This window comes from Squalius cephalus (assembly GCF_949319135.1).
Source record: "Squalius cephalus genome assembly, chromosome: 10".
Classification (NCBI taxonomy): domain Eukaryota; kingdom Metazoa; phylum Chordata; class Actinopteri; order Cypriniformes; family Leuciscidae; genus Squalius; species Squalius cephalus.
In genome coordinates, this window is record NC_137131.1 from 66,260 (window position 1) to 83,788 (window position 17,529).

General features: G+C 43.1%; 1 protein-coding gene across 1 annotated transcript in view; it reads left to right on the forward strand.

The window, feature by feature from the left end:
- The first annotated feature begins 654 nt into the window (after window positions 1-654).
- The window catches only part of LOC307165463 (histone deacetylase 4-like), a 60,298-nt gene continuing 43,423 nt past the window's right edge, over window positions 655-17,529 (forward strand). Inside the window, exons 1-3 of the mRNA XM_079883081.1 lie at window positions 655-935; window positions 6,339-6,465; window positions 16,945-17,007. Of these exons, the coding sequence (XP_079739207.1) occupies window positions 6,444-6,465; window positions 16,945-17,007 (85 nt within the window). The 5' untranslated portion in view covers window positions 655-935; window positions 6,339-6,443. The remainder of the gene's footprint in view (window positions 936-6,338; window positions 6,466-16,944; window positions 17,008-17,529) is intronic.

Below are 17,529 nucleotides of genomic sequence, written 5' to 3' on the forward strand. Positions count from 1 at the left end.
GTGCTGAGCGTTACAGGTCTGTCTAAGTCCAGTCTCCTCTGATAACAGATCGGTCTAAACTGTAATGTGCACTCATGCATTTCTGTAAAGCTGCTGTGAAACGATATGTATTATGAAATGACCTATACAAATAAATGTGAATTAAATTGTTCTGTTTTATTAAATCCACTGCATCTATTCAGCAGAATGAAAATGAGTCTCACTGTAAGAGCTGAATCAACATTAACATTAGAAGTGCACATATATGTGATGATGCATAATTCAGACTAACACATTCATCTTGGGGTGAATAATGTGCACCTTGTTGTAGTGTGACATCATCATTAATGAGTCACTTGTTTTGTAACACAAATAAGAAAACCACAAAAAAATGGTGTCTGACCAAGCCTAAAATGAATAAATGTCACGTGGAAGACACAAATAAATTATACATAGGTTGTTCAAATAGAAAGAGTTGAAGCATGACTGTATGATAGCGAAATTGTTTCAAAAGAAGGCTTTTTCTCACAGAAATGAATGAAGATCTGCGGGATACAGGAATCCTGACGATCATCTGTCCTGAGAACAGTTCAATAGTTCTATACTTCTACAGTCCGATATCAGCCGTAAGCGAAATCTCTGTTTGCAGACACGTGATACAGCTGTAGTTTATTAACATGGGTCCTTCAGTTCAGCAGGAAAGATTACTGCATTGATCATTGCGCGTCAGTGTGTGTGAGTGACGTCAGCGCGCGTGCGGGTCCGAGCAAGAGCGCGCGAGTGATGCGTGATGATCCCGCCTCTACAGTCCCATGATTGTACAGTCCCACTCTACACGTGACGTGATTCCATAATCAAACATCCAGTATGGCGGAATCTGTCAGGAAGCGTTCCTGCGTTCCTGCGTTTCTGCGTTCCGGAGGAGTTCCGACGCCTGGCGTTAATCCCGCGAGCCGGTGAGTGAGCGGGAGAGAGAGAGAGAGAGAGAGAGTGTGTGTGTGTGTGTGTGTGTGTGAGAGAGAGAGAGAGAGTTTGAGTGGGAGTGTGTGTGTGTGTGTGTGTGTGTGTGTGTGAGAGAGAGAGAGAGAGAGAGAGAGAGAGTGTGTGTGTGTGTGTGTGTGTGTGTGTGAGAGAGAGAGTGGGAGTGTGTGTGTGTGTGTGTGTGTGAGAGAGAGAGAGAGAGAGAGAGAGAGAGAGAGTGTGTGTGTGTGTGTGTGTGTGTGTGTGTGTGTGTGTGTGTGTGTGTGTGTGTGTGTGTGTGTGTGTGTGTTAGAGAGAGAGAGAGAGAGAGAGAGAGAGAGAGAGAGAGAGAGAGAGAGAGAGAGAGAGAGAGTGTGTGTGTGTGTGTGTGTGTGTGTGAGAGAGAGAGAGAGAGAGAGAGAGAGAGAGCATCAGTTGTTTGTTATTTTGTCGCTGTTTTTTGAACGGAATGATGATCCCAGCAAACACAGTTGTGGAAACGTCTGTCACTGTCTCCGCGCTCGCAACATTGTAACAACGTAGAGTTGAAACCGCGCCAGGCTGAAGCAACAATGTTGCGAGACATTCAGCAACAGCCAGACGACGTTCTTACAATTTGTTTTCTTTATGCTAGATATAGATATCGCCTATTTAGCAAGTTGTGTTTTGAGGTTAATTTTTTAATTAGTCAGATGTTAGATAATGGGATAGGGATATATACATTATATACAATTATATACATTTTAAATATTGTTTATCCTTACTATTATTTAATGGGCCTACCAGTAAATTAATTATAATCAACAACTGCAAGTGTACACTTTGAAGAGAAAAATGGCAGAAGGTTACATTAATTCAACTTTATTAAAACTGCATATGGTAATCAAATTGCACTTCCAAAAGTCATTTGTGAAAAAAATAAAAAAATAAATAAACAAATATAAACATTTCTTTTAAGTGTAATAAATAAAATATAAAAAGCAAAGAATATTTAATGAACATATTTCTGTACATGGCAGACAGGGGAGCGTAATGTGTAATGTCTAAAATCAAAGGCTTTCTCAGTCCGAAAACTCTGGAAATGGTTGTTCGTGCATTTATAACGCCCCGGCTAGATTACTGCAGTTCCTTATAGTGCGGTATATCAAGTTCTCAAATTGCTCGTCTTCAGTTAGTCCAAAATGCTGCGGCCAGACTTATTCATAAGTGTCGCAAATATGACCACATCTCCCCGATTCTCAGATCTCTACACTGGCTGTCAGTTCGACAGAGAATTAAAACATTTAAAAAAGATTTAAAAATTCTACTCTTTGTTTTTAAATCTCTACATAACCTAGCTCCTGCCTATCTCTCTGAACCTGTTCATCCTCACACTCCGTCCAGAAGCCTAAGATCCTCCGGCCGGGCTCTGCTGGTCCCTCGCGTTCGACTCGAGCGTAGCGGGAGCATTAGCGGGAGCATTAGCGGGAGCATTAGCGGTGGCAGGGCCGCGACGCTAGAGATTAGAACGGCCCCGACCCTGTCTGTCCTCAAGGCTCTGTTAAAAACCTCCCTGTTTTCTTTAGCATATTGATCTCTATTCTTAAATTGGTTTTACCATTTTATATTTTAGTCTGATACTGTTTTGCTACTCTGCTGCTTTTATTTGTGTTTTAAGTGCTGTTATGCAGGTATTATTTTCTTATTATTTATCTGGTTGTTCTGTAAAGCACTTTGGTCAGCCTAGTGGCTGTTGTAAATGTGCTGTATAAATAGAGTGAACTTGAACTTGATGATGTGAGGATGGCCAGGTTAAACATGAGGCGCAGTTTCTGTGAATGAGGGAGGGTTGCCATGACACACACACACACACACACACACACACACACACTCTCTCTCTCTCTCTCTCTCTCTCTCTCTCTCTCTGCGCTGGGTTCCTCTCGGGTCACACACAGAATCTGATGATCTCAGAGACCCGGGTCACACACAGAACCTGATGATCACTGAGACCCGGGTCACACACAGAACCTGATGATCACTGAGACCCGGGTCGCACACACAGAACCCGATGATCTCAGAGACCCAGGTCGCACACAGAACCCGGGTCACACGCAGAACCTGATGATCTCAGAGACCCGGGTCACACACACAGAACCTGATGATCTCAGAGACCCGGGTCACACACAGAACCTGATGATCTCAGAGACCCGGGTCACACACACAGAACCAGATGATCACAGAGGCCCGGGTCGCACACAGAAGCCGATGATCTCAGAGACCCGGGTCGCACACACAGAACCTGATGATCTCAGAGACCCGGGTCACACACAGAACCTGATGATCACAGAGACCCGGGTCACACACAGAACCTGATGATCACAGAGACCCGGGTCACACACACAGAACCTGATGATCACAGAGACCCGGGTCACACACACAGAACCTGATGATCTCAGAGACCCGGGTCACACACACAGAACCAGATGATCACAGAGGCCCGGGTCGCACACAGAAGCCGATGATCTCAGAGACCCGGGTCGCACACACAGAACCTGATGATCTCAGAGACCCGGGTCACACACAGAACCTGATGATCACAGAGACCCGGGTCACACACAGAACCTGATGATCACAGAGACCCGGGTCACACACACAGAACCTGATGATCACAGAGACCCGGGTCACACACAGAACCTGATGATCACAGAGACCCGGGTCACACACACAGAACCTGATGATCACAGAGACCCGGGTCACACACACAGAACCTGATGATCACAGAGACCCGGGTCACACACAGAACCTGATGATCACAGAGACCCGGGTCACACACAGAACCTGATGATCACAGAGACCCGGGTCACACACACAGAACCTGATGATCACAGAGACCCGGGTCACACACACAGAACCTGATGATCACAGAGACCCAGGTCACACACACAGAACCAGATGATCACAGAGACCCGGGTCACACACAGAACCTGATGATCACAGAGACCCGGGTCACACACAGAACCTGATGATCACACACAGAACCTGATGATCACAGAGACCCAGGTCACACACACAGAACCAGATGATCACAGAGACCCGGGTCACACACAGAACCTGATGATCACAGAGACCCGGGTCACACACAGAACCTGATGATCTCAGAGACCCGGGTCGCACACAGAACCCGATGATCACAGAGACCCGGGTCACACACAGAACCTGATGATCACAGAGACCCGGGTCACACACAGAACCTGATGATCACAGAGACCCGGGTCACACACAGAACCTGATGATCACAGAGACCCGGGTCGCACACAGAACCAGATGATCACAGAGACCCGGGTCACACACACAGAACCTGATGATCACAGAGACCCAGGTCACACACACAGAACCTGATGATCACACACAGAACCTGATGATCACAGAGACCCAGGTCACACACACAGAACCTGATGATCACACACAGAACCTGATGATCACAGAGACCCAGGTCACACACACAGAACCAGATGATCACAGAGACCCGGGTCACACACAGAACCTGATGATCACAGAGACCCGGGTCGCACACAGAACCCGATGATCACAGAGACCCGGGTCACACACACAGAACCTGATGATCACAGAGACCCGGGTCACACACAGAACCTGATGATCACAGAGACCCGGGTCACACACAGAATCTGATGATCACAGAGACCCGGGTCACACACACAGAACCTGATGATCACAGAGACCCGGGTCACACACACAGAACCAGATGATCACAGAGACCCGGGTCACACACACAGAACCTGATGATCACAGAGACCCGGGTCACACACACAGAACCAGATGATCACAGAGACCCGGGTCACACACAGAACCTGATGATCACAGAGACCCGGGTCACACACACAGAACCAGATGATCACAGAGACCCGGGTCACACACACAGAACCTGATGATCACAGAGACCCGGGTCACACACACAGAACCAGATGATCACAGAGACCCGGGTCACACACACAGAACCTGATGATCACAGAGACCCGGGTCACACACACAGAACCAGATGATCACAGAGACCCGGGTCACACACAGAACCTGATGATCACAGAGACCCGGGTCACACACAGAATCTGATGATCACAGAGACCCGGGTCACACACAGAACCTGATGATCACAGAGACCCGGGTCACACACAGAACCTGATGATCACAGAGACCCGGGTCACACACACAGAACCTGATGATCACAGAGACCTGGGTCACACACACAGAACCTGATGATCACAGAGACCTGGGTCACACACACAGAACCTGATGATCACAGAGACCCGGGTCACACACACAGAACCTGATGATCACAGAGACCCGGGTCACACACAGAACCTGATGATCACAGAGACCCGGGTCACACACACAGAACCTGATGATCACAGAGACCCGGGTCACACACACAGAACCTGATGATCACAGAGACCCGGGTCACACACACAGAACCTGATGATCACAGAGACCTGGGTCACACACACAGAACCTGATGATCACAGAGACCTGGGTCACACACACAGAACCAGATGATCACAGAGGCCCGGGTCGCACACACAGAACCTGATGATCACAGAGACCTGGGTCACACACAGAACCTGATGATCACAGAGACCTGGGTCACACACACAGAACCTGATGATCACAGAGACCTGGGTCACACACACAGAACCTGATGATCACAGAGACCCGGGTCACACACACAGAACCTGATGATCACAGAGACCTGGGTCACACACACAGAACCTGATGATCACAGAGACCTGGGTCACACACACAGAACCTGATGATCACAGAGACCCGGGTCACACACACAGAACCTGATGATCACAGAGACCTGGGTCACACACACAGAACCTGATGATCACAGAGACCTGGGTCACACACACAGAACCTGATGATCACAGAGACCTGGGTCACACACACAGAACCAGATGATCACAGAGACCTGGGTCACACACACAGAACCTGATGATCACAGAGACCTGGGTCACAAGTTGTTTCAAACCTGTATGAGTTTCTTTCTTCTGCTGAACACAAAGGAAGATATTTTGAAGAGTGTCGGTAACCAAACAGTTGATGAACCCCATTGACCAACATTAGTATTTTTTTCCTTACGACTTTGACCCGGGTCAATGAGGTCCATCAACTGTTTGGTTACCGACATTCTTCAAAATATTTTCCTTTGTGTTCAGCAGAAGAAACTCATACAGGTTTGAAAGTTCGCTGTTCGTAGCGATGGCAGACGTGTGTGGCGTGTGTGAAGTTGGGTTTGATCGTCTCTCTCACTGACGGATTGTGTTTGGCTTGTGGTCTATGTAGAGGCTCCAGTCTGTGAATAAGAGCTATCTGAGATCTTTACTAATGGGTCTGTTTTCTAACAGCGGCCGGTTGGATTTGTCGAGACGAGGAGCAGAAATCACAGCTTTGCTGGAACTACCTCTGAAGATTTGAAAACATTTGACACATCGTCAGCTGCTCCGAATATCATGACTTCCCAAAGTCATTCAGGTGCGTGTCTCTCATGATTCTGACTAATATCTTCCGTTTCAGCGTGTGAGTAGATGATGATATTTAAAGTAATTGTCTATAAAAATAAACAAAAACGGTCAAAGTTTCGTCAATGTTTGCGTGTGAGTTTCATCTTCTGGCCCGAGCGCCAGTAATCCAGGATTCGTTTAATGATGTAATGGGATTTCCATCAAACACGGCTCAGATCATCCACTGTTCCCACCTGTGCTGTTAGTGTTGTGATCTCAGTTTCACTACAGGATCATTGTTGTAGTTTTTTAGAAATAATAATCTAATATGTGTAGTTCTGGATCTGCTCTGTTATAAAGGCCAGTGTCTATTGCGGTCAAAGACAAAAATGTTGTGTAGTTGTTCTGGTGTGACTTCACATCAACAAGGTGCGTAGAAGAAAAGCGAAAGAAATACTGAAACAGGACCAGCAAAACTTGGAAAGAGAATGGAGAGATCAAAAAACTAAAAAGCCCAGTTTCTTCTGTCATGGAGGTTTCTTGGACTCTTTAGACACAGAGGAGTTCACTGCTGTTTTTGACTCTGCATGTTTGGATGTTATGAATGATGTTGCTCCTCTCAGAATTAAAAGGCCTGAAGCTCATGCTATAACGGTGAAACACAGGCCTGAAGGAAAGCTGAACGCAGACGGAAAAGAGTTAAAGCTGCTAGAACAAAAGATTTTTCTGATTTAATAAGTAGAATTGCTCACTGCCCAAAAGTTTTATTTAGCACAATAAACCCTTTTTTTTAAGGAAGATTGAACTGATTAGAGAAGATATTGTGCTTCAACTATTATTGTTCCCAGGCCAAGTTCTGGTATATTTGATCTGGTCTCTCTTCCAGTCCTAGCGGATATAGTTAAACACAGCTACTCCACTGGATCCCATTCCTCCTCGATTTTTAAAAGATCTGTTTGAAATCATGAGCTATCTATTGGGAATAGTTCTTTAAGCAAGGAATTAAGGGTTAGTGTTGTTACCCACACCTAGTGTTGTTCCACCCGGTCTTAAACCAGCAGTGGTATCTTACCAGGCCTTGATTTTACGGAGCTACCAAATTACATACCAAATGACCTTTTTTATGTGAAATTATATGAAGGTTGTTCTTTCTCAAATAACCATTTTTCTATCAGAGAAGGATATTCTGGATAAATTCCGATCTGGATTTAGAGCTTTTGTTTTTAAATGCGATATATAAATAAATAAACGTTGAAGTTGAAAATTCCCATCAGGATTCCCCAGCGTCGTGAGCTGACGAAATCTGACAGGCGTAACTGCAGCGCTCTGATTGTCCTGTTTTATCAGTCCTGTCCCTCTTTATCCCTCTTTCTCATCTGTTTATATTTATCTAAGCATCACTCCAGTAGCTCAACTAAGGGATATTTATAGATCATGGATTCTGCACGTGCGCCGCACAAACAAACGTGCCGATTGTTTCTGTCCCTCCAGACGCCCGCTAATCCCCCAATCCCTCCATCTGACTCCTGCTCCGTCTCACATCTGTTCCCAGCGCCGGAGTCTCAGATCACGCACGGAAGCTTGCTGATTTTAATTGCAATCGGCCCAGACAAACAAAAGAGCGCAGCAAGCCAGCGGGTGAGAGAGATACTGGATGTTCTGCCAACATCCGATCCCAGTCCACACAGGACCCGTCACTGCTATCCCACCTTTGACATCGCAGGCAATTGTCTGTGTGCATTCCGGACACTGATGTAAAGATCCTAATGATATTGCGTCTAATTAAAGTGATGATTCGGCATGTTCCCAATTTTGCCTAATTGCCACATTCAGAAGTCCTTTCATTTTTCAGTGTTTTCATGCCTCTCATTGGCTTAACGGCTCAATGGCTCAATGGCTGCTCGTGCATTACAGAATAGGAGATGCTGCATCAATTATTTTGACAGTACGACGACTAGTGGCCGGGAAATGCTGTAAATTCATTCTAAAATGTTCTTGCATTGTATAAATACCGATTTCTATGGTAGTGATAGAGGAATATCAAAATAGAGTCTTTGAATCATTCATTCAAAATAGACCGGAGCAATTAACAATTAACATTGTGTCAGAAACTAGACAGAGAGTAGATTACATGTTATTTTGTTTAGTTGTCTGTTCAGATTCGCTGTTTGAAACAAAACTAAAAATCCAGAATCCTGCGCTATAAGAGGAAGAGTTAGGATGGTATTTTTAGACCTGCTGGACATTGTTACTCTCTCCTGTTCTGTGGCTGAGGAAATGCTCATCCGTCTCATTAGTAGACCAGGAAACTGAAGGAAAGTGAACAGCACAGATGCTAAATCAGGTTCTGACCCAGATCAGTTAGGAATAGGATCTAGTCATATATCACCTCTATTAATGTCACTGCCATGGCTTTTTCCAGCATCTTTTTAAGCCTGTCATGTATAATCAAAGCAACATACATCACATAAACAATTTATTCTGGTCTCATTTTTTTCAAGAGCAATATCTTCTTATTGGCGTACATTATTATAGTGAAACTTTTAACAAATGAATTGGCCTCTACAAAATGGTATAGCAAGAAGTCCTGTTCATAACAGGCTTGAGAATGTTGTTTTGCCTGCAACTAACGACTCTGTGGCATCTTTAATTATAGAAATGTGGAGCTGCTCCAGTGGATGAATGGATGAATGGATGTTGGCCACTTCTTTCTGCTCTCCGAAGTGCTCTGTCAGACCTGAAGCATTTACCAGAATTTAATCAAGCTTATCTGAGACATTGTGTTTTACTCTCTCATTCTAGCCTGAAAATGCATGCGATTGAGTTCAAGTCAAATGAAACATTTGTTTACCTTTTAACTCAGCCAGTCTTACTGTTGAATAGAGTGGCAATGGATGTTGCGTTAGAACTGCAGTGTTTTAGGTTTAAGTGAGTATGTTTGAGAGAGAGAGAGAGAGAGAGAGAGAGAGAGAGAGAGAGAGAGAGAGAGAGAGAGAGAGAGAGAGAGAGAGAGAGAGAGAGAGAGAGAGAGTGAGAGAGAGAGAGAGAGAGAGTGAGAGAGAGAGAGAGAGAGAGAGAGAGAGAGAGAGAGAGAGTGAGAGAGAGAGAGAGAGAGAGAGAGAGAGAGAGAGAGAGAGAGAGAGAGTGAGAGAGAGACCTACAGCAGCTCCTAACTTCAGTCAAGTCACATTTATTTATACAGCGCTTTTTATAATCAAAGCAGCGCGAGTGATCCGCGTCCATTCCAGCAGGAAGTCACACCAAGAAACACGAGACAATCCGGTCAATTGTCAAAATATAAGCAATTTTCAAAAATTAAAATACCGCAAGTGACAAATGCGATCATATTTGTGTATCTAAACAGACTAGAAAGATGAAAACAAAGAAAGAAAAAACACAACAAAAAAGATTTAATAAATTTGAAGAGAGGATGTATATTTCAACGGTATATCTACACTACTACTGTCTACCATATTCTCTCTCTGGCTGCGTGTGTGTCTCGACAACGGATTAATAAAAGAAGTGTACAAACTTCTTGGTTACAGAAACATGGTGTATTCATTTTATGAGGTTATTTACTTACCCATGATGTAAAAAATAGCTCTGAATAAACAACAACTGAGCAGAAGCGCTTGTCGACCGCCGCGGAGAATACGCGTCTGGTGTGAACATGGAAGGTGCTCGATGGTGTTTTAAGCCCCCAATGGCTCCTTAGAGGCAGCTAACCCTACCCTCAACCTTAAACCTACCCATCCCCTCGCTGCCTGGAAGGCGCCGTTGGGGGCATAAAACACCAAAGACCCAGGCAGGCGCCGGACCGCGCGTGATTTTCCGTTCCGCGTCGCTTCGGCGTCCGGTGTGAACCAGGCGTTACAGAGATAACCGGAAAATAATGCAACAAAGTTTGTTTACAGAAGAAAATAGCGTCACAGTCCAGCTTAAGTAAGTTCAGTGATGTTTCATTTTTGTTTTAAAAAAAGTTATTAATTTATATATATATATATATATATATATATATATATATATATAGCCGCTCTGGAGTAAACCTTGATGTCATTGTCCAGCTCAGTTCAGTTCTCATATAATGGTGTCGATGCAGGCAGATCAATATTATTGTTGAATATTAAATTTAATTTAAATGTAATGTCCCCAACTAAGCAAGCCAATGGCAACAAAGGGGGGAAAAGGCGACAGTGGCAAGTGACAAGTTCAGCTCGTAGGGTTCTTTAGCTTTTTTTTAAACCTAGACCTGTTGTCTCTAGTCTGTAAGCTAGTCTGAAAAACTCTTTAGCTACACTAAAACCCTAACAGATTGTTAGTCTGGAGGCTTTCACAATCTGTTTCTTTGGGTCACTTTTTCCCGTGGTCACCGGCTGACAGTGTGGCGTAGATGAGGACTTGCCTGTGTTTCAAACACATATCAGCGCTGGTGTGTGTGTGTCACTTCAGTATCACTTCACTTGGGGACAAACTAATCCACCATAACCACAGCATCAGGACACCTTCAATTCTTTCCCTGCCAGCGAACATCAGCACTCAGCTTAATGTTTCAGTCAAAGCTTTGGTCTATAAGATGTTGCCGTGGACAAAAGCGGCTGCTCAGTAGTTGGCTGAATGTTTGCGTTGGGAATGGCCTTTTTGCATGCCACTTAGTTAAACTCGGCTCCGTTGTGCCGTCATTTTCATGACTACAACAAGGCTGACATGCAGTTTTATTGTCTTGTGGTTTTCTGAAGGTGCTTTGCTCTATGAAACTGAGCTCAGGTTTCATGCCTGTTGCTGTATGGGGTGATGCGTAACCACAGCTCTCTTATCAAGGTAGTAGTCCAACACATTGGCATGCAAAGTGATACGTTTAGTCATATTGGTTTAAATAACCACAGCATATCAGTTTCATGTCTGAATTTCAGGCTGTGTGTGTTCCTCATATATTGCATTTCCAATGCAAATCACTAGTCCACAAGTGTTTTTGTCTGTATGGGCTTTTGGAACAGAGTGGCAACTCTTGATCCATAAGAAGTGAAATATTCTAATTGTGGAATAATGTGCTAACCCTTTTTTTTAAATTTAGATTATTGTAGCTTAGGCTCTCCTCAGCCCCACATATCATCTCTCCTCAGATTGATTATTATATGAAGTTGTGTATCGTGGTGGATCCCTAGAATCATCAGCACCTTTCAGGAGGGTTAGATCTATCTGTACTTACTGACACAGAAGGGTTAGATCTATCTGTACTTACTGACACAGAAGGGTTAGATCTATCTGTACTTACTGACACAGAAGGGTTAGATCTATCTGTACTTACAGACACAGAAGGGTTAGATCTATCTGTACTTACTGACACAGAAGGGTTAGATCTATCTGTACTTACTGACACAGAAGGGTTAGATCTATTTGTACTTACTGACACAGAAGGGTTAGATCTATCTGTACTTGCAGACACAGAAGGGTTAGATCTATCTGTACTTACTGACACAGAAGGGTTAGATCTATCTGTACTTACTGACACAGAAGGGTTAGATCTATCTGTACTTACAGACACAGAAGGGTTAGATCTATCTGTACTTACTGACACAGAAGGGTTAGATCTATCTGTACTTACAGACACAGAAGGGTTAGATCTATCTGTACTTACTGACACAGAAGGGTTAGATCTATCTGTACTTACTGACACAGAAGGGTTAGATCTATCTGTACTTACTGACACAGAAGGGTTAGATCTATTTGTACTTACTGACACAGAAGGGTTAGATCTATCTGTACTTACTGACACAGAAGGGTTAGATCTATCTGTACTTACTGACACAGAAGGGTTAGATCTATCTGTACTTACTGACACAGAAGGGTTAGATCTATCTGTACTTACTGACACAGAAGGGTTAGATCTATCTGTACTTACTGACACAGAAGGGTTAGATCTATCTGTACTTACAGACACAGAAGGGTTAGATCTATCTGTACTTGCAGACACAGAAGGGTTAGATCTATCTGTACTTACTGACACAGAAGGGTTAGATCTATTTGTACTTACTGACACAGAAGGGTTAGATCTATCTGTACTTGCAGACACAGAAGGGTTAGATCTATCTGTACTTACTGACACAGAAGGGTTAGATCTATTTGTACTTACTGACACAGAAGGGTTAGATCTATCTGTACTTGCAGACACAGAAGGGTTAGATCTATCTGTACTTACTGACACAGAAGGGTTAGATCTATTTGTACTTACAGACACAGAAGGGTTAGATCTATCTGTACTTACTGACACAGAAGGGTTAGATCTATCTGTACTTACTGACACAGAAGGGTTAGATCTATCTGTACTTACTGACACAGAAGGGTTAGATCTATCTGTACTTACTGACACAGAAGGGTTAGATCTATCTGTACTTACTGACACAGAAGGGTTAGATCTATCTGTACTTACAGACACAGAAGGGTTAGATCTATCTGTACTTACTGACACAGAAGGGTTAGATCTATTTGTACTTACTGACACAGAAGGGTTAGATCTATCTGTACTTACTGACACAGAAGGGTTAGATCTATTTGTACTTACTGACACAGAAGGGTTAGATCTATCTGTACTTGCAGACACAGAAGGGTTAGATCTATCTGTACTTACTGACACAGAAGGGTTAGATCTATCTGTACTTACTGACACAGAAGGGTTAGATCTATCTGTACTTACTGACACAGAAGGGTTAGATCTATCTGTACTTGCAGACACAGAAGGGTTAGATCGATCTGTACTTACAGACACAGAAGGGTTAGATCTATCTGTACTTACTGACACAGAAGGGTTAGATCTATCTGTACTTGCAGACACAGAAGGGTTAGATCTATCTGTACTTACTGACACAGAAGGGTTAGATCTATCTGTACTTACTGACACAGAAGGGTTAGATCTATCTGTACTTACTGACACAGAAGGGTTAGATCTATCTGTACTTACTGACACAGAAGGGTTAGATCTATCTGTACTTGCAGACACAGAAGGGTTAGATCTATCTGTACTTACTGACACAGAAGGGTTAGATCTATCTGTACTTACTGACACAGAAGGGTTAGATCTATCTGTACTTGCAGACACAGAAGGGTTAGATCTATCTGTACTTACTGACACAGAAGGGTTAGATCTATCTGTACTTACTGACACAGAAGGGTTAGATCTATCTGTACTTACTGACACAGAAGGGTTAGATCTATCTGTACTTACTGACACAGAAGGGTTAGATCTATCTGTACTTACTGACACAGAAGGGTTAGATCTATCTGTACTTGCAGACACAGAAGGGTTAGATCTATTTGTACTTACTGACACAGAAGGGTTAGATCTATCTGTACTTACTGACACAGAAGGGTTAGATCTATCTGTACTTACTGACACAGAAGGGTTAGATCTATCTGTACTTGCAGACACAGAAGGGTTAGATCTATCTGTACTTGCAGACACAGAAGGGTTAGATCTATCTGTACTTACTGACACAGAAGGGTTAGATCTATTTGTACTTACTGACACAGAAGGGTTAGATCTATCTGTACTTACTGACACAGAAGGGTTAGATCTATCTGTACTTACTGACACAGAAGGGTTAGATCTATTTGTACTTACTGACACAGAAGGGTTAGATCTATCTGTACTTGCAGACACAGAAGGGTTAGATCTATCTGTACTTACTGACACAGAAGGGTTAGATCTATTTGTACTTACTGACACAGAAGGGTTAGATCTATCTGTACTTACTGACACAGAAGGGTTAGATCTATTTGTACTTACTGACACAGAAGGGTTAGATCTATCTGTACTTACAGACACAGAAGGGTTAGATCTATCTGTACTTACTGACACAGAAGGGTTAGATCTATCTGTACTTACTGACACAGAAGGGTTAGATCTATCTGTACTTACTGACACAGAAGGGTTAGATCTATCTGTACTTACTGACACAGAAGGGTTAGATCTATCTGTACTTACTGACACAGAAGGGTTAGATATATCTGTACTTACTGACACAGAAGGGTTAGATCTATCTGTACTTGCAGACACAGAAGGGTTAGATCTATCTGTACTTGCAGACACAGAAGGGTTAGATCTATCTGTACTTACTGACACAGAAGGGTTAGATCTATTTGTACTTACTGACACAGAAGGGTTAGATCTATCTGTACTTACTGACACAGAAGGGTTAGATCTATCTGTACTTACTGACACAGAAGGGTTAGATCTATTTGTACTTACTGACACAGAAGGGTTAGATCTATCTGTACTTGCAGACACAGAAGGGTTAGATCTATCTGTACTTACTGACACAGAAGGGTTAGATCTATTTGTACTTACTGACACAGAAGGGTTAGATCTATCTGTACTTACTGACACAGAAGGGTTAGATCTATTTGTACTTACTGACACAGAAGGGTTAGATCTATCTGTACTTGCAGACACAGAAGGGTTAGATCTATCTGTACTTACTGACACAGAAGGGTTAGATCTATCTGTACTTACTGACACAGAAGGGTTAGATCTATCTGTACTTACTGACACAGAAGGGTTAGATCTATCTGTACTTGCAGACACAGAAGGGTTAGATCTATCTGTACTTACTGACACAGAAGGGTTAGATCTATCTGTACTTGCAGACACAGAAGGGTTAGATCTATCTGTACTTACAGACACAGAAGGGTTAGATCTATCTGTACTTACTGACACAGAAGGGTTAGATCTATCTGTACTTACTGACACAGAAGGGTTAGATCTATCTGTACTTACTGACACAGAAGGGTTAGATCTATCTGTACTTGCAGACACAGAAGGGTTAGATCTATCTGTACTTACTGACACAGAAGGGTTAGATCTATTTGTACTTGCAGACACAGAAGGGTTAGATCTATCTGTACTTACTGACACAGAAGGGTTAGATCTATCTGTACTTACAGACACAGAAGGGTTAGATCTATCTGTACTTACTGACACAGAAGGGTTAGATCTATCTGTACTTACTGACACAGAAGGGTTAGATCTATCTGTACTTGCAGACACAGAAGGGTTAGATCTATCTGTACTTGCAGACACAGAAGGGTTAGATCTATCTGTACTTGCAGACACAGAAGGGTTAGATCTATCTGTACTTACAGACACAGAAGGGTTAGATCTATCTGTACTTACTGACATCTTTGCTCATTGTTTGGACGGACCGAAGATGTTTGTCGACTATCACTTCTGATTCTCTCATAGCTTTTCAGTTTCCTCCATTGGCCATCAAGTTGACTGGAAATTCTGTGTTTTAAAAAAAATTAAAAGATGTTTAGCCTTTTGTAATGCACTAAAATCATATGCATGTCATAACCCTAATGTTCATTTGGCCGTTTTACGTTGTAAATACTAACATGTCTTGTTGTTTCATGTGAATACTAACACTGAACTCTCTGCTAAGCCTAACTATTACAGTTCATCACCCTCCCTGTTGTTCTGAACCGTACTGATTGCCAAAAAGCAAACACACTTGGGCTCATCCCTCATGGATGTGGAGACACAGCGGATCTGAGATGAAGCTACTCCTGTCCTTCTAAAAATAGGCGCTCGCATATAAACAGAATTCCCTGATGCACGGCTGCGATGAGGCCTAATTAGATGAACATCAAAGCAGTTTCCAGGGGTTGTCTAGTCCTTGGAAATTTACCAAAAATAGAAGTTTGTGAAGGATTTGCAGCCCTGGGTAAAGTCAGTGCTTCTACTCTTGGGTTACAAAGGAATCAAGGATGATGAGCTGGTAAATATCATGCCAATGATCGCTGGTAAAAATGACCAGATATTTAACTGAGATTGAACACCTGCTCAGCTCAGGGAGTTGTGTTGAAGGAGAATGCTAGTCTGTGTCTGCTTACATACTGAAGACTTCCCTCCCTCCATCCCTCTCTCTCTCTGTCTCCCCCCCCCCCCTCCTCCTCTCTCTATCTCTCTCTCTCTCTCTCTCTCTCTCTCTCTCTCTCTCTCTCTCTCTCTCATCCCTCTCTCTCTGGGGTTATTTGTAGCCGGGTCTTGCTGTGTTGGGCTGCTGTGAAGAAGTGAAAAGCCTTTTCATGTTCTCTGTAATTACCATCTGCGGCTTTACTCCTCATTTACACTGTTATTTACCACACTGCCGCTCAGCTGCCATCACTGGACCCCTTTACTTGTAGTCTTCACTTGTAACGTCTGACTTTAAAGGCCTCCGTACTTTAAAAACCTACGTGATTGGCTCACTTTTTCGGAAGAACAGTTTAATAAACAATGACCAGTTTAAGTTTAACGAACAATAAACACCAACAGCTGTGTGTTTTCAGGTAAACGCTGAAATATCTGAATGTTAGAGAGGTAGAAAACTTTTTCTCCACTGGTTGAACATCTACTGAAAATGTGAAACATTTATGATTTATGTGTTGCTTACAAAACATGTATTTCCTCCATATGACGGTGAAAATAGATCGTTTTGCCACTGAATCATGTTCTGTTTCTGTTGTTTTGTCTCAGACTCTCAGATGGATCAGACTGTGGAGATTTTGAAGCCGTCAGCGTTCGACCACATTCCCACAGGTAAGATAACCCATGTCTTACCGTGATATATTTTTGTTTGTACGAATATTTTTGCAAAACTGGAGGAGCTGCGAGTACGTATCTGGACGATTGTGGCACACAGATCATTCAAACGTGTTGTGACTTTATCTGTTGCGTCTGTTGGATTGTTTCGTGTTCTCAGCACTTTAAATGCTGTGTTTGAAGAGACGTACAGTAGCTCATTTCATCCCAGCATAACACCTTGATTTAGCACATGAGGTCTTACAGAGACGGACAGATGAGCATTAGCGTTTCAAAACCGCAGCATGGAAATTACAGTAACACTTAAACAAGCTCTGTTTTGTTGTGTTTGTGTTCAATCTTCATGTAGATTCCCGTTCCAAATAAAGCGCAGCACTAGATCGCGTCGATCACGTTTTGAAGATGCTTCTCTGCGAGTGTTAGTGTTGGACATGTTGTTATCATGTCTGCTAATACATCAGAGATGATGGTGGATTGATGCATTTTCAGGATAAACAACCTAAGCTCTTTGTTCTGCAT